Source organism: Microcaecilia unicolor, chromosome 10, assembly GCF_901765095.1.
Source record: "Microcaecilia unicolor chromosome 10, aMicUni1.1, whole genome shotgun sequence".
Taxonomy (NCBI): Eukaryota; Metazoa; Chordata; class Amphibia; order Gymnophiona; family Siphonopidae; genus Microcaecilia; species Microcaecilia unicolor.
This window is the reverse complement of record NC_044040.1, coordinates 6,322,688-6,345,694: the sequence shown is the minus strand read 5'-3', so window position 1 is coordinate 6,345,694 and position 23,007 is coordinate 6,322,688. Positions and strand designations below refer to the sequence as shown.

The 23,007-nt window shown below is 44.5% G+C and overlaps 1 protein-coding gene across 2 annotated transcripts in view; it reads right to left on the bottom strand.

The window, feature by feature from the left end:
- CCDC3 (coiled-coil domain containing 3) overlaps positions 1 to 23,007 on the bottom strand; it is a 37,804-nt gene that overhangs the window by 12,538 nt on the left and 2,259 nt on the right. For both annotated transcript variants that reach the window (XR_003943629.1, XM_030217037.1), the window contains exon 2: positions 16,195 to 16,369. Coding sequence is in view for 1 of the 2 variants with exons in the window: in XM_030217037.1 (XP_030072897.1) it covers positions 16,195 to 16,369 (175 nt within the window). In the remaining variant the exon portion in view is untranslated. The remainder of the gene's footprint in view (positions 1 to 16,194; positions 16,370 to 23,007) is intronic.

The window sequence follows — 23,007 nt, the reverse complement described above, 5'->3', positions numbered from 1 at the left end:
GACAGTACAAATATTTGAAGGAAGCTTGTTTCCCTCTAAGGCGGCTTGGTAGGCAAACAACTTTTCCTGCTTTCTGTTACTGATTTTATAAAGCAGATGGAAACGCTAACAAGAAGTTTTCCCCAGAGCACAAACATCTGCTGTCTTCTGAAAAAAGCAATAAAGAAATCATGTAACCAGGAGCCGAGCCAGTCCCAATTTTAAAAAGGAAGCAAAAGTAATCTGAAAATCAGCTTTGCTTGCAAAGGCAGCCAATGCACTTTAGTCCAAAAAAAAATTTATGCTATCAAATTTACCCGTTTTGAAAATACGTTTGGCTGCTGAGGGGCCCTTTTACTAAGCCGCGTAAGCGTCTACGCGTGTACAATGCAATGGAGTTACCGCCTGGCTACCACATGGCTCTTGCAGTAAACTTTCATTTTTGTTGCATCTGAAAAATAATTTTTATTTTTCGGACTCGCGTAATAGACGCACGCCAAGTGGCATTTGACATGCGTAGGTCATTACTCAAAAAAGATATAAAGGAGAAGGTGCAGAGAAGGACGACGAAAATGATAAAAGGGATGGAACGACTTCCCTATGAGGAAAGGCTGAGAAGGTTAGGGCTCTTCAGCTTGGAGAAAAGGCGGCTGAGGGGTGATATGATAGAAGTCTACAAGATAATGAGCAGAGTAAACAAAACCAGGAGACACAAGATGAAGCTAGAATATGGTAGATTTAAAACAAATAGGAGAAAGTTTTTCTTAAGACTCTGGAACTCGTTGCCGGAGAATGTAGTGACAGCAGCTGGCCTTACGGAATTTAAAGGGGGTTTGGACAGATTCCTGAGGGAAAAGTCCATTGAACATTATTATATATATATATATATTTTTTTTTTTTGGGGGGGGGGGGGGTTGCCGGGTTCGTGAAACCTGGATTGGCCGCTGTCAGAGACAGGATGCTGGGCTTGATGGACCATTGGCCTTTTCCCAGTATGGCAGTGCTTATGTTCTTGTGTACCGCGTGAGACTTTACCGCTAGGTCGATGGCTGGCAGTAAGGTCTCAGACCCAAAATGGACACACAGCAATTTTCATTTTGCCACATGTCCATTTCCCGGCAGAAATTTTTAGAAAGGCATTTTGTTTTTTACAGGTGCGCTGAAAAATAATTCTGCGCGTGCCCAAAACACACGTCTACTCTACCACAGGCCATTTTTCAGCGCACCTTAGTAAAAGGGACCCTGAATTCTGTAGTAATTATAGTCATTGAGCATAATTTAACCCAGGTTCCCATAAAAGATTGTTGTAGTAATCAAGGTGAGGAATTATTAATCCCTGAGCCAAAAGTCTGAAACGCCCCTCATAAAGACATAGATCTAATCTAAGGGGTTCTTTAGTTAAGGTGCACTAACGGATTTAGCACAAGTAGGCTTCTTAGCATTCAGTGCAAGCTAAATTCCTTAGCAGTTTTTACTAAGGTGTGCTGAGTATTTTGTAAAAAATGTTTTACTAATAACCATCCCCCTGATATTCAACTGGAGCAGTGGTGTTCTGACCCTAGCTGACACCCGGGGTGGAACGCCGATGCGCCCCCACCCCCCCCCCCCCCGGCGAAATGACACCTCTCCCCCCCCCCGGCAAAATGACACCTCCCCCGGGTGCACGCCCTGTCTCCGAGTTCGCAATTCGCATATGTTCACTGCTCCCTCTGAGTCTGCCCCGGAACAGGAAGTAACCTGTTCCGGGGCAGAGGGAGCTGCAGCGAACGAAGTTTAATGAACTCGGAGGAGCAGGTGCGCACCGCAGCACCCCCCAGCGGCATGCACCCGGGGCGGACCTCCCCCACCGCCCCCCCCCTTGGTACGCCACTGCCAACTAGCCACTAAATTTCCACAGTTACACACTAAAAATCGGCCAGAAGCCCTACCGTCGACCCTGCCCGCTCGCCTGCCAGCTCGCCGTCGCCTACCTGGGCTGGCGGGGACCCCATCCCCCGCCAGCTGAAGTCTTCTTCCTTCCTTTCAGGCTTCTGAGTCTGAAAAAGACTTCCCAGATCTTAAACATAAGTAAAAATAACCAAAGATATTAGGCAGCAGCCTTAATATATCTCCAGAAAAAAAAGATATAAATTTCAATCATTTCCTAAATCTAAGATGGGAATGTTCCCTTCTCAATGCTAAAAGCAAAGAATTCCAACTTTTAACTGCATGATAGGTGAAGGAAGCAGATTAAAAAAAAAAATGCGGGAAACAAATTTGACTTGTAGATAGAAAAAGACAAAGAATTATTCTGAGATTGTAGACTGTTGGGGTAAAGAATTTAGGAAGATAACTTGGAGCCAATCCATGGATCAATCTAAATGTTATAGTTCAAAGTTTGAATTGGCAGCGAGCCTAGATAGGGAGACAATGAAGCTTGATCAAAAGAGGAGTAATTATTTGACAGTTTGAACCATAAAGCATTCTAGCTGTCGCATTTTGTAAGAGTTAAAGACGAGTAAATCATTTTTTTTGGGTGCAGCCAATAATAAGTTACAATAATTGATACAAGAAAGAACCATAGCTTGAACCAAAAGAATTAAGACTGTCCAGTCAAAACAGTGCTTGATTTGTCTTTATTTCTTTAGTTTATAAAAGACTCTCCGAATCAAAGCATTTATTTGAACTTTCATTGTCAAGTTAGAATCTCACAAGATTCCTAAATAAAAATTCATGAAATAGTTCTAAAGTGCACAGATGCCAATTATCCCAGGTTCTTCCACAGTGAACAGAAATATTTAACTATTCTATTTCTTCTGACTCTCCCCAATTTTCCCATTCCCCTTTGTCTTACAGGATTTGCTTTGCACGAGCTCCTGTCACTAATATAGTAAAGAAAATCTTGTCCACCTCTCCAGGGCCGCCAAGAGGCTGGGCCGGGCCCGGGACAAGGCCCCCCCCCTCAAAGGCGGGACCAGAGCTGAGAGACAGCCAACGAGGGAAGCCTGAAGTGGGAGCCTGCCTGCACGCTTTTCACTGCGTTCTCTTCTGCATGGCAGCTGCTCTCGCCAACCCCTGACGAAGTAAGAACAGGATCGCTTTTGCAATTCGGAGGGAGGGACGGAGGGGCGAGCACCCACGGACTCGGCGCCGGGCCCCCCTGGAGGCCCGGGCCCGGGGACTTTTGTCACCCTGTCCACCCCTCTCGGCGGCCCTGCACCTCTCCTATTACATCTTTATGCTGATGACACCCAGCTCTATCTCTCCACACCAGACATCACCTCAGAGACCCAGGCCAAGATATCGGCCTGCTTATCCGACATTGCTGCCTGGATATCCAACCGCCACCTGAAACTGAACATGTTCAAGACCGAGCTTATCGTCTTTCCACCAAAACCCACTTCTCCTCTTCCTCCACTCTCTATCTCAGTTGATGGCACCCTCATCCTCCCCGTTTCATCTGCCCGCAACCTCGGAGTCATCTTCGACTCCTCCCTCTCCTTCTGTGCGCATATCCAGCAGATAGAAGCGACAGGACTTGGCTTTCTCTGTAACATCAGCAAAATTCGCCCTTTCCTCTCTGAGCACACCACCCGTACTCTCGTCCACGCTCTCATTACCTCTCGCCTTGACTACTGCAACCTACTCCTCACTGGCCTCCCACTTAGCCATCTATCCCCCCTTCAATCTGTTCAGAACTCTGCTGCACGTCTTATATTCTGCCTGAACTGATATACTCATATCACCCCTCTTCTCAGGTCACTTCACTGGCTTCCGATCAGATACCGCATACAGTTCAAGCTTCTCCTTCTTACCTACAAATGCACTCAGTCTGCAGCCCCTCATTAACTCTCTACCCTCATTTCCCCTTACGTTCCCACCCGTAACCTCCGCTCACAGGACAAATCCCTCCTCTCAGTACCCTTCTCCACCACCGCCAACTCCAGGCTCCGCTCATTCTGCCTCGCCTCACCCTATGCTTGGAATCAACTTCCTGAGCCCTTACGCCAAGCCCCCTCCCTACCCATCTTCAAATCCTTGCTCAAAGCCCACCTCTTCAATGTCGCTTTCGGCACCTAACCTTTATACCTTTCAGGAAATCTAGACTGCCCCTATTTGACTGACTGTACATTTGTCCTTTAGATTGTAAGCTCCTTTGAGCAGGGACTGTCCTTCTATGTTAAATTGTACAGAGCTGCGTAACCCTAGTAGCGCTTTAGAAATGTCAAGAAGTAGTAGTATTACATTGGCTATTTCCTCGTCCCTTTCCATCTCTGGTATCCTGACTACCTTCCCAGCTTCTCTTAGCCTTCACTGGTCACACGATGCTCATTCTCTTTCAACTGAGATGGTAGACACACAAAAACTAAGAGGGAAACTGTCATGCAGAAACAAAAAAAAAAAAAATTATCAGTTTAAACTGTTGATTCAAATCATGAAAATAAATAGTGGAATTATACTAAGGCCTTGTTAACATTAAAGGATCAAGGCGGAGGTTATGTACTGTATCATGTATACGAGAGCTAATACCTTCCTTCAGACAAGTACAAAACAACCTTTGCTTAGGCAGAATTCATTGCTTACCTAGAACCTTGACAATCACCTCTTGTTTTAACAAGCAGAAATATCTGAATCAGCTGCCTACTAAAAGCTGAACCTTAATGAGAGGAGGATGAAAAAAAATGTGAATTTGCGTTAATGGCTTTTGGTTGATTGCAACACTGCAGTCCTGCTGAGCTAACCCCAAGTTGACATGACAGTAAAATAAAAATTCCTGGTATTTCCATTCAGTCATTTCCAGAGTCCTTTTTTTTTACAAACAACAAACCTTTTAAGCTTCATTTGATTCAGCCATAGCTCATCATAAAAAAAATAAAATAAAATCCAACGTAACAGCTTATATGAAACTCTGTAGAGTCACAAACTAACCACTGCTTCTGGTTACGTTTAGGGTGCAAAAGACTAGGGGACCCTTTTACTAAACGTAATTGAGTACAGGATGTGGAAGTGCACAATCGCCAGATCTAAACTAAAAATTACTTGCACGTAATGAAAATGCAACAAAATACACTCCATTATACATTAGTGCATCTAACAAAGGAAAAATGGCCTCACAGAACTCCTTGATCAACACAATCTAATAGAGCTAAAACGGATCTTAAATAATCCTCTGTTCATCATTGGCCAAAAAAAGATCAAAGGTTTTTTTGGCCAATGATGAACAGAGGATCACCCAAGATCCGTTTAGGCCTTTTTACTAAGCCATGTATGCGCCTACGTTGCCCAATGCGCATCAATTTGGAGTTACCACTCGGTTACAATGTGGCCCAGGCAGGTAATTTTGATTTGTACTACTACTACTACTACTACTAATCATTTCTATAGCGCTACTAGATGTACGTAGCGCTACGTCTAGTAGTACACATAGTACACGTGTCTGCTAAGCATGCCAAAAAATAATTTTTATTTTCCAGCACATGGGGCAGTAATCGTCATTCTATGCAAATAGACCATTACTGCCCGGTTAATGCGTGAGACCGTACCGCTAAATCAATGGGTGGCGTTAAGGTCTCAGGCCCAAAATGGACACGTGCCAATTTTTATTTTGCCGCATGTCCTTTTTTTGCAGGTGTGCTGAAAAATAGACCTGCGTGCATCCAATACACGCGTCTACACCAGCACAGGCCGTTTTTCAGCGCAGCTTAGTAAAAGGACCCCTAGACCTCAGGACTTCTCGGTTCTTCCCATGCAAAGCAGCTACTGTTCCTGGTCAACTGCTAACCCTGGTAGCTAATATTATAAGTCATGGCTGCTGATTATTATCCGTTAGTACAGTGGCAGCACAGTCAATCCTTGCCAAGCACGAACCAGACAGTGCAAACAATTGCCTGGAGAGACAAAATCTGTCTCATTCCACCTCAGCTTCCTACCACTCTGCAGCTCCTACCGCCACCTGCTGGTTGGCTTCCTGACCCTCCTCGCCCATTGAAGCCAACACACCTCAGCAATTCTTTGCCATGGGGTAGCCCACAAAGGAGGAGATTCTGTATCTGGCGCCTAAAAGAACAAAAATATTGACGCTGAAATGAGTGCCAACTAAGCGTGTTCTATAATCGGTAGCAATATCTACGCATATAAGACATTTCAGCTAAAACTCAATAAAGAAAAACACACATTGTCTTACCCTCTCATCCCAACACAGTGCGGACAAACCCGCAACTATCAACACCCCAGACTACACCCTTCCTATCTCAGACAGCCTGAAAATCCTAGGCGTTACAATAGACCGCAACTTAACGCTAGAGAGCCAAGTGGTATCCACAACTAAGAATTTCCACTCAATGTGGAAACTCAAACGCCTGAAACAATTCTTCCCATGGGCTACATTCAATGGTACTAAGCCACTTAGATTACTGCAATGGAATTTACGCGGGATGCAAGGAACAGACGTAAAAGAAGCTTCAGACTGCCCAGAACACGGCAGCCAGGCTTATATTTGGAAAAACGCGATATGAAAGTGCAAAACCCCTCCGTGAAAAACTACACTGGCTCCCAATCAAAGAACACATTACCTTCAAAATCTGCACCGTGGTTCACAAAATAATCTACGGTGAAGCCCCGGGATACATGACAGACTTGATCGACCTACCAACTAGAAACACATCAGAATCAACACGAACATACCTAAATCTGCACTACCCAAGCTGCAAAGGCCTCAAATACAAATCAACCTACGCATCCAGCTTTTCCAACATAAGCACACAACTCTAGAACACATTACCCAAAGCCTTGAAAACGATGCAGTACCACCTAACCTTCCGGAAATCACCAAAAACCAACCAATTCAAAAAGGCATACCCTGTCGATCCAACCTAAATCCTGATCTCTGCGCGTAATGGACATAATTCAACTTCTCCGCTGCACATTTCCCCAAATGTGACTGCACCACAAGAACTTTATCTTACCACAATATCACTTTGTATTGTTCTCACCGGAGCCGGCAAACGCTTCCCGGTACTATGCAAGCCACATTGAGCCTACAAATATGTGGGAAAACGTGGGATACAAATGCAACAAATAAATAAATAAATGTAAGTGTAGGTGCAGTGTGAACCTTCACCAAGGACAAGAGAAGGGGTGACTGGGGGGGGGGGGGGACACTGAGCACACTATTTAATTGATTCTGAACTAGAAATAGTGGCCCACAGGGGGCATGGGAGAAGTGAGAAACAGTGTACAAAAGATGAGAAGGACAATCTGAGGAGATAGAGTGAAATGGAGGTAACAAGGAGAAAAAAAACATCGGATACAGAAAAATAAAACAGACGCGAGGCAGGCAGCAAAGAAAACCTGGAAAGCCAGTTTCCTAATGTTTCTGGCACATACGAGACCTGTGGCACTCTGTTACCACTTTCTAGAGCTGGAACAATGGGAAATGGCCAAGTTTAGTGGACAGCGGCTTGGACTTATCTTTAAAATGCAGGCTCCCTGTGCCACAAACAGAGTCTTGCTTACCCGCCAGGATAAGTGCAAACAGTACAGAGGATAGAATCTGCCCTTCACATCTGTTAACATCTGCAAAATGATTTTGCAGCAAGGCCCATTGACAGTGCGTGGGATGCATTCCAGCGACTGGAAGATACCAGGGACATCAAAGCTTTGAGGCTTTCAAGTCCTTCTCCTCCAGCAAATGATTTCTGCTTTACTCTGAATGATTTTGTCATTGAGTTTATTGTTGAACACAAACTAAGCACAAAGATTTTAACCCCCCCGACACACACATTTCCTGGAAATCTATTAAAAAGCATTTGCACAAGGTTTGCAGAACACCGGCTATAGCAACCCTTTCTTCACCTGAATGAAACTTCCCCCTTTCAGTGCATATTTTGGACGATGCAACTCGTCACACACACACATGAGGACCGACACCATCTGCACATACTGTAGCAGGACTTGCTTTTCCACTCCTACCCTAGCTGAGATCTTTTCATGCACCTTTCTGACTCCAGGAAAAGGTCTGAATACCTCGATCCATATCAGGACCTTGGTTCCTGAATCCCCACTCCCAATGGAGCCATGTGGATGGTCAAACGGGCAGAAAGACCTGGGGTCCTCAGAAGAGGACCCTGAAATGAGGATAAAACAATTTTAGGAGGGGGGGGGAGTTTACAGTGTGGTTTACCAAAAAATTCAAGCTATTTTAGCACAGCTCTCATTTTACACAATGAGACCTAGTTACCAATATTTGGGGGCAGGGGCGTAGCTGCTATGGGGCCACGGGGGCCTGGGCCCCCTGTAAATTTGGCCCTGGACCCCCCTCTCAACTCCCCCAACCCGCTGTCTGTACCTTTGCTGGTGGGGGACCCCAACCCCCGCCAGCCAAAGTCTTCTTCCTGCGTTTGGTTTCTTCTGTGTCTAACATGCAGGATGTCAGACTCACAGAACCAGAACGAAGCCCTGCAAATTGCAAGGCTTTGTTCTGTTTCTGTGAGTCTGACGTCCTGCACGTTGTACGTGCAGCAGGACGTCAGACTCAGAAGAAACCAAACGCAGGAAGAAGACTTCGGCTGGCGGGGGTTGGGTCCCCCACCAGCAAGGTACAGATGGCGACGGATGGCGGGCGGGTTGAGAGGCGTGGGGGGGGGTCAAACTTGTTGGAGGTGGTGCTGGCGGCAGCAGGGGGTGGCGGCGCTGGGGGGGCTAAAATGTGCCCCCTCACCTCGGCTCTGACCCCCCCTACCGCTGAAGTCCAGATACGCCCCTGATTGGGGGTAGACCACATTGATAACTTTCCCCCTTAATTAAAGAAAAAAAAAAAAAAAAGGTCTCTAGAAAGCAAAATCACTGCTCTATGTAATAAAAGTGAGCCAAATAGAGGACAATCAAGCCATTGTGACAACACTAATCAGGTTGGCATTTGCATTGCTACTATGCGGTCCGGTCCGGTCATCTCTTTCCCTTCTCCCCACCACAGTCCGTCTGTCTCCCTCCCTTCCCCTCACCTTGCGGTCTTCTTTAAAATGTTTATTTCCCTTCTCAGAGGGGCCCTGGTGTGGCAGCAATCCTCACAAGCTGCCTCCTGCTGCCCCAATCCACCCAGGCAGAAACAGGAAATTGAATCACAAGGGGGCAGATCGCAGCAGAGAGGGAAAGCTTTGGGGCGCCAGGGCCCCTCTGAGAAGGGAAATAAAAGAAGATCGGAAAGGGAGGAGCAGACAGACTGTGGTGGGGAGAGGGGGAAAGAGATGCCTGGACTGCGGGCAGCTACCTCCCCCTTTACGCTTGCCCTGCCTACCCAACAATAAGCATTTGTACTGAAGCTGAACAGTGATTGATTCTTAAGATCTTTTATTTTTGACTCAAATAAGTTACATAAGTACATAAGTATTGCCATACTGGGAAAGACCAAAGGTCCATCAAGCCCAACATCCTGTTTCCAAAGGTGGCCAATCCAGATCACAAAATACCTGGCAAGATCCCAAAAAAGTACAAAACATTTTATACTGCTTATCCCAGAAATAGTGGATTTTCCCCAAGTCCATTTAATAACGGTCTATGGACTTTTCCTTTAGGAAGCCGTCCAAACCTTTTTTAAACTCCGCTAAGCTAACTGCCTTTACCAAATTCTCTGGCAACGAATTCTAGAGTTTAATTACACATTGAGTGTTCAGGTATTTACACAAGTGGCAAAACCAACACAAAAGAAAGCGTTTTGTTTTTTTTTTTGTTTTCTTTTGCAAACAGGTCTGAGCTGGCACAAATAGAAGCAGACTTCTTTCGAAAATATTCACATCATTGTGCTGTGTTTTTGATGGATTTAATCATCTCTCTCATGAGTGAGGAAATAATCCATGGATGGTGTCCCAATTCCCCTGGAACATCTACCTCACATGGAATCTATATCTTTCCTATGACAATTGCAGCTCTTCCTTCCTTGAGATGCTGGTTTTCTTGGTCTTATATTTTGACTTCGCTCTGTTTTGTGGCTTGGATGAGCCATTCAACCTCTTGGCTAGTTTTCTTCATGGTAATGTTCTTGGGGTTAATACAATTATGGAATTTCGTCCTCATGTTCTCCGGTTGTTTCCCTTTCAAAACTGGCTTCAGGAAACGTGCCTGCCGACCTATAATAAACATGGGCTGCTGAAAATTATCTTCACAATGTAGTACTTCTAGCCAGCACTTTCGGATTCACTGAACACAAGCAGATTAATACTAAAATTAATGAATTTGACCATTGCCATTGTCTGGGTCTTGCAGCGTCTTAAGTGGAACTGACATTTCAGCCAATGTGCCCTAAAGAAAACCACAGCACGATGGCTGAAGCGTCAGCTACACTTACTCAGATACGGCAAGACCCCGGACAACTACAATAGTCGCGACGCTAGCCGCAGAAGCCTAAAACATTAAAGAAGAAGAGAATTTGATCAACGAACATCAAGATATCTAAAGTCAAAAAGAAGCAACAGAAAATACTTGGCCCCCAGCTTCTAAAAGGTAAATGGGTACAAAACGAGGGCGATGAATTTACAGATCAGTTCCTTTAATGCAAAAATTGGATGTAAGAGAGGACAGTGAGACATGGATCCGGAGAAGCCCAGTGGTGGTCCTCATCCATGCGAAATGGGGAGGGGAAACGAAACCCGTAGTCCCCAGGAGGAATTCTGTACAATGGCTGAGTGCATGAAATGAGATTGAAGGGGGGCAGACTCAAGAAAAATGTCAGGAAGTATTTTTTCACGGAGAGAGTAGTGGATGCTTGGAATGCCCTCCCGCGGGAGGAGGTGGAAATGAAAACGGTAACGGAATTCAAACGTGCGTGGGATAAACATAAAGGAATCCTGTGCTGAAGGAATGGATCCTCAGGAGCTTAGTCAAGATCGGGAGGCGGGGCTGGTGGTAGGGAGGCAGGGATAGTGCTGGGCAGACTTATACGGTCTGTGCCAGAGCCTTGGGAGGCGGGGCTGGTGGTTGGGAGGCAGGGATAGTGCTGGGCAGACTTATACGGTCTGTGCCAGAGCCGGTGGTTGGGAGGCGGGGCTGGTGGTTGGGAGGCGGGGATAGTGCTGGGCAGACTTATACGGTCTGTGCCAGAGCCTTGGGAGGCGGGGCTGGTGGTAGGGAGGCGAGGATAGTGCTGGGCAGACTTATACGGTCTGTGCCAGAGCTGGTGGTGGGAGGCGGGACTGGTAGCTGGGAGGTGAGGATAGTGCTGGGCAGACTTATACGGTCTGTGCCAGAGCTGGTGGTGGGAGGAGGGGCTGGTGGTTGGGAGGCGGGGATAGTGCTGGGCAGACTTATACGGTCTGTGCCAGAGCCGGTGGTTGGGAGGCGGGGCAGACTTATACGGTCTGTGCCCTGAAGAACACAGGTACAAATCAAAGTAGGGTATACACAAAAAGCAGCAAATATGAGTTGTCTTGTTGGGCAGACTGGATGGACCGGGCAGGTCTTTTTCTGCCGTCATTTACTATGTTACTATGCAGATTCCCAACAAGACTCGGCACCCAGATGTTCCATGTCCCTTCTTAAACCCAGGCAAAAGGCCGAGAAGGTGAAGGGCGGACCTAAAGAACAGCTCACTATATAGAGCCAGTGGATGTTCCACAGCTGTTTGTATCTGAAGCCTGTTGGAAACTATTTTTGTTTGGGGGATTTTTCTAGTTTTAACAAAACCCAAGAACCCCAGTCATTGAGCCTGGTAGGATCACTGAAGTATTCACTTAGGGAGTCTTTTACTAAACATTAACTCGAAGCAGGGCCCATTTTATTCCTATGGGCCCTGCTGCAGATAACTGGAGCTAACCATTAGTAAAAGACCCCCTTAGTAAATAACAGCAGAAAAAAGATCAGACCAGTCCATCCAGTCAGCTCAACTGAGATTAATTAGCATATAAATTCCCAAACTCAACCCCCTCCTCCGCTCTGTCTTTTGTAGGTACATAAGTAATGCCACACTGGGAAAAGACCAAGGGTCCATCGAGCCCAGCATCCTGTCCACGACAGCGGCCAATCCAGGCCAAGGGCACCTGGCGAGCTTCCCAAACGTACAAACATGCTTTCAATCCTTTCCCACCGCCTTCACCTTTCATCTTTTATGATATTAAGAATCTAGAAAGCGCAGCCTCCACGTCAGACTGTCATCTTCCCCTGAGATTCTTTATTTATTTATTGTATTTGTACCCCACATTTTCCCACCTTTTTGCAGGCTCAATGTGGCTTACAGAGTATGGAAATGAGAAGGTCATTACATGATCTAAGAAAACAGATGATCGATCATAGGCTGAGGTGAAAGAGGAATTTAGGTAGAAGGTGTTAGGTAAGGTCGTGAGAGAGGTGTTTTGGTGTACTTGGGTGGTTTAAGGAATGATTTGTTTCATTGAGGGTGACTTTTGTAGGCTCTGTTGAAGAGAAACCCTAAATCCAACCCCCAGATCCCCTTCCGAGAGCGAGCGAGGCTTCAAATGCCGATGCTGTAATTCACCTGGGGGACAAATGACCTGGCCAGCAATAGCAAAGTTTACAGCACAGAGAGCGTTCCAGAAGGTTGGGGAGGGACTGAAATCTTTGGTTCGGACTGGGGCGTTTTCTGAAGTAATTCCTATGTTGGGGAGGGGAGAGGAAAGACTACGCAAAACAGAGCAATTCAATAAAGTGGCTTGAGTCTTGGTGTAAAGAAGGTTTTAGATACATAGGAGAATGGGGTAATACGTGGAAAAACAACAGGCTGTACTGTAATGATGGGCAAAAGGATCCTTGGGGAGGAATTCAGACAGCATGTTTCTAGACATTTAAACCGTACACCCAAGCATACTGTCATTGAAACCCCTTTGAAGGTCTTGGCAAGCCCCCACACCCTGACTCATCTTCAAGGGCTGGTGTGAGGCACATTTACACCTATCGATATGGAACAAGTGGGTGTGGCTACATGCAATTGCACGGATGCCGACTTGCAGTACAGTTCGAGAATGGAATCTGGACTCCCAGATGGCACCGTAGAATTAGTGCTCAGCATCGAGGCTCCTAAATTGTGAAATTGACCCCTATGGCACCGGACCCAAACCACAGAAGCATGAAATGGACTTTCAACTCACATAAGATCCAGAACACAGAAGGCAGGTCCCGTCCCTGTGACATTCACAAACACAGTTGGAAACAAGGACCTTTTGTTAGGGAGGTTGATAAAAGCAGCATAAAGCACATTTCTAGGGTCACTGTTTCATGAACTTTCTCCTACATATAAAATTGTCCGGAAGAGCAGAGAAAGATAGAAGAAACTGAATTTTCATGTGCTGACAGGCCGGATCTTTCCTCTAGTTCAGAAGATTAATGGACTCAGAAGGGAAGTTTCCTCCCCCTAAGCCAGCTCAGACGCCCACTCCAACTGCGTCCTGCCCTGGAATCATAACCCAGCAGGAGAATAAGGCAGAGCAGCCTATCGTGATGAGAAAAAAAGGCAGGTCGGGATGAGGTCTAACAAAGGGAGAAAGAAACATGCACACACACACACAAAAAAAAGAAGATTTTGAAAGATGAAAAATTAAATCGGTCTTCATTTCATGCATTTCCCCCAGTGTCGATTCTGTATTTTGAGAAACGCAAGAAAACAAAAAAATGAGACTTGAAAATTATTCAAATTTGCACATGCAAGTATAAATCTGAGAATGTGTCCCCCCCCCCCCCCCCCCCCCCAAACATCTAGGTTACATTTGTTTCCTTTACCAATTAAAGTGTTCACTCTAGTAGTGAAATCTAGCTGGATGCAAAGCATTTTGCTAATATCTCTCTCTTTCATCCACCTTTGGGAAGCCACTTTGTATCAATAAGGTTTACATGGTATTTGTCTGTACTCTTAACAGTGTTCTTGATAGGGCTGGGTAATAAAGCTCATTAGTGTATAACTGGATATTGATATTGATTGATAGCAGTTGTGTATTTTCGAATTCTTGGATCATTTCTTTAACTTTGTGGTCGATAGTAATCTTTTATTTTATTTCCTCATATTTTTCAAGTATTGTGTGTTATTATTCTTGAATGAATATTATGTAAACTAAAATGCTTATAAATAATTTAAAAAAAAAAAAAAGCACATTAGTGTATATAGAAGAATACAATAATCATAGGTCACCAAACCCCTATTTAAACAGCTTACAAACTTAAAAGTCTGAGCATAAGGAGGTTAAGTAGCTTGTTCAAAGTCACACAATGGCATGAAACAGGGTCTCAAGGTCACAGCTTTCTTCTAAGCAGGATCAGAGCTCTTGAAAGCTCTTCTAGGTCTTATGCACTATGCAATAAGAAGATATATAGAACTTTGTATTCCTGTATAAGAGCATAAGAGTAGCCTTACTGGGTCAGAGCAACGGTCCATCTAGCCCAGTATCCTGTTTCCAACAGTGGCCGAGCCAGGTCACATGTACCTGGCAGAAACCCAAATCATGGCACCATTCCATACTACAAATCCCAGGGCAAGCAGTTGCTTCCCAATGTCTGTCTCAATAGCAGACTATGGACTTTTCCTCCGGGAACTTGTCCTAGCTGCTGTTACTACATCTTCCAGCAAAGAGTTCCAGAGCTCAACTATTCATTGAGTGAAAAAATATTTCCTCCTATTTGTTTGTATGATGCATTGAGGGCAAGTCTAACATTGAGTGCCTATAATTATGTGCTCAGAGGGCATCAGGCGAGCATTGCCCACTTTCCTTTATAGGATAATAGTGTAAAAGGAACTGAAGAGGACGTTTTTACTGGTGTAAAGCAATGCCGGTCTTTATCTGCCGTCATATACTATGGGGTCGATATTCAAAGCAATTTAACTGGCCAGAAATGGCTGCCGGCCAGTTAAATCATTTGTTCAGGGCTAACTAGTCAAATTCAGCAGCACTTAACACAGCGCCCAAAATGAAACCACCTATTTTGGGGGCATTCCAGGGGCAGAGTCATGGAGTGGAGGAGTGGCCTAGTGGTTAGGGTGGTGGACTTTGGTCCTGGGGAACTGAGGAACTGAGTTCAATTCCCACTTCAGGCACAGGCAGCTCCTTGTGACTCTGGGCAGGTCACTTAACCCTCCATTGCCCCAGGTACAAATAAGTACCTGTATACAATATGTAAGCCGCATTGAGCCTGCCATGAGTGGGAAAGTGCGGGGTACAAATGTAACAACAACATGGAATGTTGCTACTATTAGAGATTCTAGATGGAATGTTGCTGCTATTGGAGATTCTACATGGAATGTTGCTATTCCACTAGCAACATTCCATGTAGAAGCCTGAGCAGGCTTCCGTTTCTGTGAGTCTGACGTCCTGCACGTACGTGCAGGATGTCAGACTCACAGAAGCAGAAGCCTGCACGGCCACATTGGTGATCTGCAAGGGCCGACTTCTACATGGAATGTTGCTAGTGGAATAGCAACATTCCATGTAGAATCTCCAATAGTAGCAACAGTGGAGGAGTGGCCTAGTGGTTAGGGTGGTGGACTTTGGTCCTGGGGAACTGAGTTCGATTCCCACTTCAGGCACAGGCAGCTCCTTGTGACTCTGGGCAAGTCACTTAACCCTCCATTGCCCCAGGTACAAATAAGTACCTGTATACAATATGTAAGCCACATTGAGCCTGCCATGAGTGGGAAAGCGCGGGGTACAAATGTAACAAAAAAAAAAAAAAGTGCCAATCTTTAGTACTTAACCAGCCAAATTAGGACTGCATAAAAGTGGTTCTCTATAGCCGGTTAATATCACACTTAACCGGCTGTTTTGGGGGGTTCTGTATACCTGGAAATTCAATGCCAGAGCCTGGACACGACCCAGCATTGAATTTCCAGGGATAATGTTGGAAGTCAGCACAATGCCGATCACCATCGGCTGAATATCGGGCCCTATGTTACTATGAAACCAGACTATGAAGCTGTGAATGAGTTTGTTCCGTTGCTCTGAAAACAAGTAGTGGGCAGAAAAGAGTTCAGCTCCTTCATCAGTCGAAAATGCCTTCCTCATTCTAAAGGGATTGAACTAAACAGCTCCCACGACATCCAACAATCCCAGTCTTGGCCCTCTACACAAAGCCAGTGCTGGGCAGACTTTTACGATCTGTGCCCTGATCGTGACTGGCCAGATTCAAGTTCAGTAGCTGGAGAACAAGGCCAGTGCTGGGTCTGTGCCCTGAAAATGGCAAGGACAAACCAAGATCAAGTATACATCTGTAGCAAATAGTGGCATGTGGAAGGGGGCCAGGCCTTACCCGGCTGTCCTCCAGGAGCTCCCAGTCGCTGGAGAAGGCTGCAGCCTGCTGTCCTGGAGTGCAGTTGGAGAACTGGAAAAAGCTAGAGAAAGTTCTCCTGTTCTCCTGTGTGTCTGCAAATATGGCATCCTGGAAATTCACTCCATGCGGCAGGAGATTGTAGTTCTCGTCCATTCTGGGGAAAAAATAAGTCACGGAGACATTAAGAAACAGTTTGCTCTTTCTCCCTTCCCACCATAATGTGGCAGGACCCCCCCCCCCCCCTCCCCGACTCGTCTGCACCCTGCCCCCCTCCACACTGAAACCCCACCACTACAGCAGATCAGACTGTCTGGGATTCAGCTATGTCTTCACTGCTAGCCCAACTCACAGATTCTTATCTTTAAATGTGAAATTTCTCCAACACAAAGGCTGTTCTTGAACTACTTTGTGGTCTAACAGATGCAGGATTCCTAGGCCCTCCGTCATTAAAAAAACGTCTTTGTCAGCTGTTGCTGTGGTTTCAAATAGGCGAGAATAGGTTCCAGCAGTGTCCTGATTTTTCTGATCTAAGGAAGAAGGGCTACCTTCGAAAGCTAATCAAAAAATGTATTAAGTTGGTCCAATAAAAAAAAAGGTATCATCTTATTTTATTGATTACCTTTAAAAGTGGACTAACACGGAGGCCACATCTCCCTACTCAACCAGTACCCAGCAACCTGCTGCTCACTATTTCATATTATCATTTCTCTGCTGGTAAATTTTCAAAAGGGATTCTGCGTTTATCCATGGAGGAAGCCAAGGGGAAAATGCAGGCGACGTCCACAGAGAGAGTACTTTCTCTATAGGGAAGAGAGGGATCAGCAGGGTCATCGCAGCAAATTGTGCATTGGAATTTTATGGTTAACTCCTTATACATTACTTCCTGGCAGGGAGTTACAGCTCTAAATGCTCCTCTGAAAGAGATAAGCATTTCCTCTTAGTCCTCCACAATATTACTCAAAGATAATGAGCAGTAACAGCCTCAGGTTCAATCCCTCAGATACTCCATCACCCATTTAGCCTCAGAGTTATTTCCATTTACAACAATTCTGAGGTCAATCCCTCAATAGAGAGTGACATGGGGATGGGGACCCCCAAGGTTTACTGTGGGTGCGGGAGCAAAACCTTTTACCAGCCCACGGGAGTGGTAAAAACTTTGCTCCTGTGGTAAAAAATTAAAAAACGTGATTATCATGGGTCCGGCTTCTCCTCTCTCCCTTCTTCATTTGTTCTTCCCTCCCGCCCCATCACAACGCTAAGAAGATGCCCCATAGACCTGCTCTGGGGCCTTCCCTCCTCTGCTGACTCCTGCCTTATGATGCAACTTCCTGTTTCACAAAGGCCCCAGAGCAGGCTTATGGGTAATCTCCTTAGCATCATGACCAGACAGGGAGGGAAGAACAAAGAAAGGAGCAGGCACAGAATATAGGCTCTTTTTTTCCTCTTTCCAAACGTCAAGAGTACTCTGTTTGCAATGGAAGATGCCCTAGAAGAACGGAAGCAGAGTTTGGGTGAGCATAACGATTGCGAGATTCTTTGACTACCATTTAGGGCATGGCACGTGGGTCATAGCACCCTCTGTAGAAGGGTAAATAATGTTGGTTGTAGAGGTCAAGCTGCAAAATTATGGTAATCAATACTAAAGTAGAAATCTGTTTTCTGCATCATTTTTTGTTATGAACATTACAAATATATCGTATGGAACCAAAAGAAATCCCATTAAATCTACAACTTAAATATAGAGCTTTTATACAGCACCTGTTCACCTCTCTTCCTGAAGTCATGTTATTAAGAAACATGCCATTTAATACTTTGCTTTGTTTATAAAACATGAAATTTTAATATGAACAGTTTTGATATCATTAATAAACACACCTAAATCTGCACTACCCTAGCTGCAAAGGACTAAAATACAAAACAACCTACGCATCCAGCTTTTTCTACATCAGCACGCAACTGTGGAACCCACTACCAAAATCCATGAAAACCATGTACGATCACCTACACTTCAGAAAAGAAAAACCTAAAAGCTCACCTGTTTAAAAAGGCATACCCTCCCGAGCCAACTTAAATGCCTGATCTACGCGACACAACAACACTAACGTTCGTAATGTTCACTAAACAACGATACCGATACACGATTCCTTCATGTGGTCCTCCCACATGAACCTTTCTTATCACAATCATAACCTTGTATTTTGTTTATTCCGGAGACCACATACACCTCTCCGGTACTATGTAAGCCACATTGAGCCTGCAAATAAGTGGGAAAATGTGGGGTACAAATGTAACAAATAAATATCCTCCTTTCCTCTTCTCCCCCCATGAAGAACGTCCAATGCATCGACTTCCGAGTCAGAAGTCTCTCTGGCTAAAAGAATGGGTCAAAAATATTGTTTATTTTTATATTTTAATAAAAATATTTAAATATAAAATCCTATCAGTTCGAGGTTTCTGCAGATGGGATCGGACAGAGCTCACAAGGACAGGAACAAACTTTGTCCCCGCATCATTTCCTATCCCTCAACCAGTTTCTAATCCACCACCATCCTATGCAGGCAGTTTTGATTTTTTTTTTTTTCTTTTTAAGAGTTGAAGACATTCCCATTTATAAAAGCTTATGAAGGAGTCCGATATTGATAAAGGGAAAATGTCTGGCTTTTGGAAAAAATGAGTATTTATATTAGGGGATAGTAATGCAAGATACTTGTGTTTGATTCATATGGGTTTTTTTCTTTTTATCATGATCATGTACTGTTTTATTTATTTATTTATTTATTTTTGTTTCTATTATGTGGATAAATGTGAGCGGTTGATATTGTGCATCTGGATTTTGAAAAGGCATTTGACAAAGTACCCTATGAATGGCTCCTGAGGAAATTAGAGTCATGGGATAGGAGGTAGTGTCCTATCACAGATTAAAAAGCTGCTTAAAGGATAGAAAACAGAGTAGGGTTAAATGATGCAGTATTTTCAATGGAGAAGGGTAGTTAGTGGGGATCCCCAGGGGTCTGTGCTGGGACCGCTGCTTTTTAACATATTTATAAATGATCTAGAGACGGGAGTAACTAGTGAGGTAATTACATTTGCTGATGACACAAAGTTATCCAAAGTTGTTAAATCACAAGAGGATTGTGAAAAATTGCAAGAGGACCTTATGAGACCGGGAGACTGGGCATCCGAATGGCAGATGACGTTAATGTGAGCAAGTGCAAAGTGATGCATGAGGGAAAGAGGAACCAAAAAACTATAGCTGTGTGATGCAAAGTTCCACATTAGGAGTCACCGACCAGGAAAGGGATCTAGGGGTCGTCGTTGATGATAAATTGAAACCTTCAGCTCAGTGTGCGGCACAACTAAGAAAGCAAATAGAATGTTAGGTATTATTAGGAAAGGAATGGAAAACAAAAATGAGAATGTTACAATGCCTTTATATTGCTCCATGGTGCGACTGCACCTTGAATGCTGTGTGCAATTCTGATCATCACATCTCAAAAAAAAAAAAAAATATTATATATATATATATATATATATATATATATATATAATGGAATTAGAAAAAGTACAGAGAAAAGTGATGAAAATAATAAAGGAGATGAGATGACTTTCATATGAGGAAAGGCTAAAGCGGCAAGGGCTCTTCAGCTTGGAGAAAAGTCGGCTGAGAGGAGATATGATAGAGGTCTATAAAATAATGAGTGGAGTGGAACAGGTCGACATGAATCATGACTAGGGGGCACACAATGAAGCTACAAAGTAGTAAATTTTAAATGAATTGGAGAAAATGTTTCTTCACTCAACATGTAATTAAACTCTGGAATTCGTTGCCAGAGAATGTGGTAAAGGCAGTTAGCTTAGCGGGGTTTACAAAAGGTCTGGATGGCTTCATAAAGGAAAAGTCCATAGACCGTTATTAAATTGACTTGGAGAAAATCCACTGCTTATTTCTGGGATAAGCAGCATAAAATGTTTTGTACTTTTTGGGGATCTTGCCAGGTTGGAAACAGAATGCTGGGCTTGATGGGCCTTTGGTCTGTCCCAGTGTGGCGATACTTATGTAGGACTGAAAGAAGAGATTTTCAGATTCACACATGCACAACCTGGAAAGTCAGTAGGCACCTTTAATTCTTGTACGGTGTGCAGTCCTTTGAAAACATTCTCTCTCTAATGATCTACTGAACAATTCCTCCATCGGACCCACCTTAATATTCTAGAATGTGTCCTATCTGGCCACTGGGTCTTGTCAACTTTGTTTCTCCTGTTTCACATAAATCTTTCCTTCCACAGGTGAGGCATCTTCCTATTACCAAAACATAATCCTGCTGAACTTTCTTCAAGAGACTACCAAAGATAATGGAATCACTGTATTTGCATAAATTGAAAATGCAATATACTGAAAGTTATGCAAAGCTGAAGGGTTTTTTTTTGTAATTTTTGTGTTGAATTCCCCACAGCAGTACTATACAAGTACATCGTAAGGCCAATATTTCCTCCCCTCCCCCAGGTCTGAAACATCCCCTCACACCTCTTACCCAGTGGCGTAGCCAGAACCGATTTTAATAACATGGTTGGGCAGTGCAGGTTTTGTCAGAAAGTGGAGAACTGAAGGTGGTGTCCTGTGCAGCTGGCACTGACTGGGTAAGCCTGACTCCAAAGTGGAGGGTCCACAGACCCCTCCCCCAATACTAAGCCAGTATCTTATCTCCACCTGGCCTTCCTCTAGGCTTGACTTCACAGATCACTTTTCTCCTCTCTCCCCAAGCTCAATTCCCCAGTTTGCCTTCTCATGCCCAGTCCCTCCTCCTTTTCTCACTCCATGAGCCAAGCTCCCAGCTCTCTTCCCCCAGAATAGACCCAGTAAGATTTCGTTATTTTTTTTTCCCATTATTTAACATGGCTCACATACTCTGGGAAAAGACCAAGGGTCCATCGAGCCCAGCATCCTGTCCATCACAGCGGCCAATCCAGGCCAAGGGCACCTGGCGAGCTTCCCAAACGTACAAACATTCTATACATGTTATTCCTGGAATTGTGGATTTTTCCCAAGTCCATTTAGTAGTGGTTTATGGACTTGTCCTTTAGGAAACCATCTAACCCCTTTTTAAACTCTGCTAAGCTAACCGCCTTCACCACATTCTCCGGTGGTTCTTCCACGCATGTTTCTCTGCCATCCTGACTGCTTTCCCTGCCTATTTTAGCTTTCCCAGATAGTCTCTTGCATGGTTTTCATTTTGACTTTTACAGACACCTCTTTTGAAAACTATATGAATCTCCTTGTTTTCTTTATCTTCCTGCACTTTAAAATGATGAAAAGAATATCTGAGCCCTCCCCTCTCTGTTAAGAAGTTTTGCATATGGAAGTTACAGTACAGCAAAGTTCCAAGCCGAAATGCAAAACAAATCCCAAAATAACATCAGTCTAACTTTTAAACATGGAAGGCTAGACTTCCTCACTTTCATGTCTCTGGGAAAATACTTAGTACATCTGGCCCCATTGTTAGATGGTTATAATCTGACGGAAAGGTTTTGAGGACATGAACTACACCGAAGCCAGGATACAAGAAGCCAGATGCTGGCGAGTTAACTGAAAACAGGCAGGAATGTCTCATTGTCTTGTTTTGGAATGATCATATATTCGTGTCCCCAATGGGATCAGAAAGCAGATCATTACCCCCCTATTTTTGTCCCCCCCCCCCCCTTCATAGAGCACTGGCCCTTACCTCACTGCTAAAGCCCCTGCATTTGAATCTGAAAGAACAATTGATCTTAACACCACTGTTCTATAAGGGAATCCGATTTCAGAGGATATTTAGCTCACTCTTCCCTGTTTTAGGAATCTCTGTGGAACTCATTTCTAACATTAGATTAACTACCTCAGCTTCTGGAAGACTGTAAAAGCTTCTACAGGTGTACAAATGACCTACCTCTATCATTCTCGCACTCACCAGGGGTGGCCCAACCATCAGGTCACCTGAGGTGGGGGCCTCAGGTGCCACTCTTCAGGAGTGGCATCTCCCCCTTTGCGGCGTCCTACTTCGTCACGTTCTAAATCCAGCAGCGATTCCCATACACTGCCCTGCTGCCCGGACCTCTCTCTTCCCTTTTACTGTGGCCGCCTCTCTGATGTAACTTCCTGTTTCGGCAGAAGCTCAGGCACCCGCAGTAAAGGGAAGAGGCTGGTGCCGGCAGCAGGGCAGAGTATAAGAATCGCTGCCGGGTTTGGAACGTGATGAGGTAAACGCCGCGAACGGGCTGGAGGTAGGAAGGGGGCAGCATCTTGTCTTGGGCCGGCTCTGGTACTCACGAGTGGTTTGATTATATTCAACCAATGTTCTATCTATAATATTGTATCCAACCTATATTCCACTCATGACGTAAACTGCACTGAACCCTGAATGGCATATAAATGCTGTTTTGAATTGAATAGAAGTTTTTATTTTATTTTCAGTATTTATATACCACCTAGACCTAAGCGGTTTACAATTTTCTTTTTCAGGTCCTGGTACTGTCCCTAATGGGCTCTCAATCAAGTAGGTAGTGACACATTTATAACTACTTTTGCCAATCATTGTATATGTTGGGGGAGATGTTCCAGATCATCTTATATTGCCTTCAGCTGCAACAGTGCTCTCCCCCCACCCACCACCCCTAAAATTTTGGATTTTCCAAATTAAAGGAGACTCCAACATATTTTTGAGTCACATACAGTGTCAACACAACCTGATAGACAAATATTACAGCTTTCATAAGTTTTGATTGTCCCTTCTGATTCACTACCATCCTAGCCCTAAG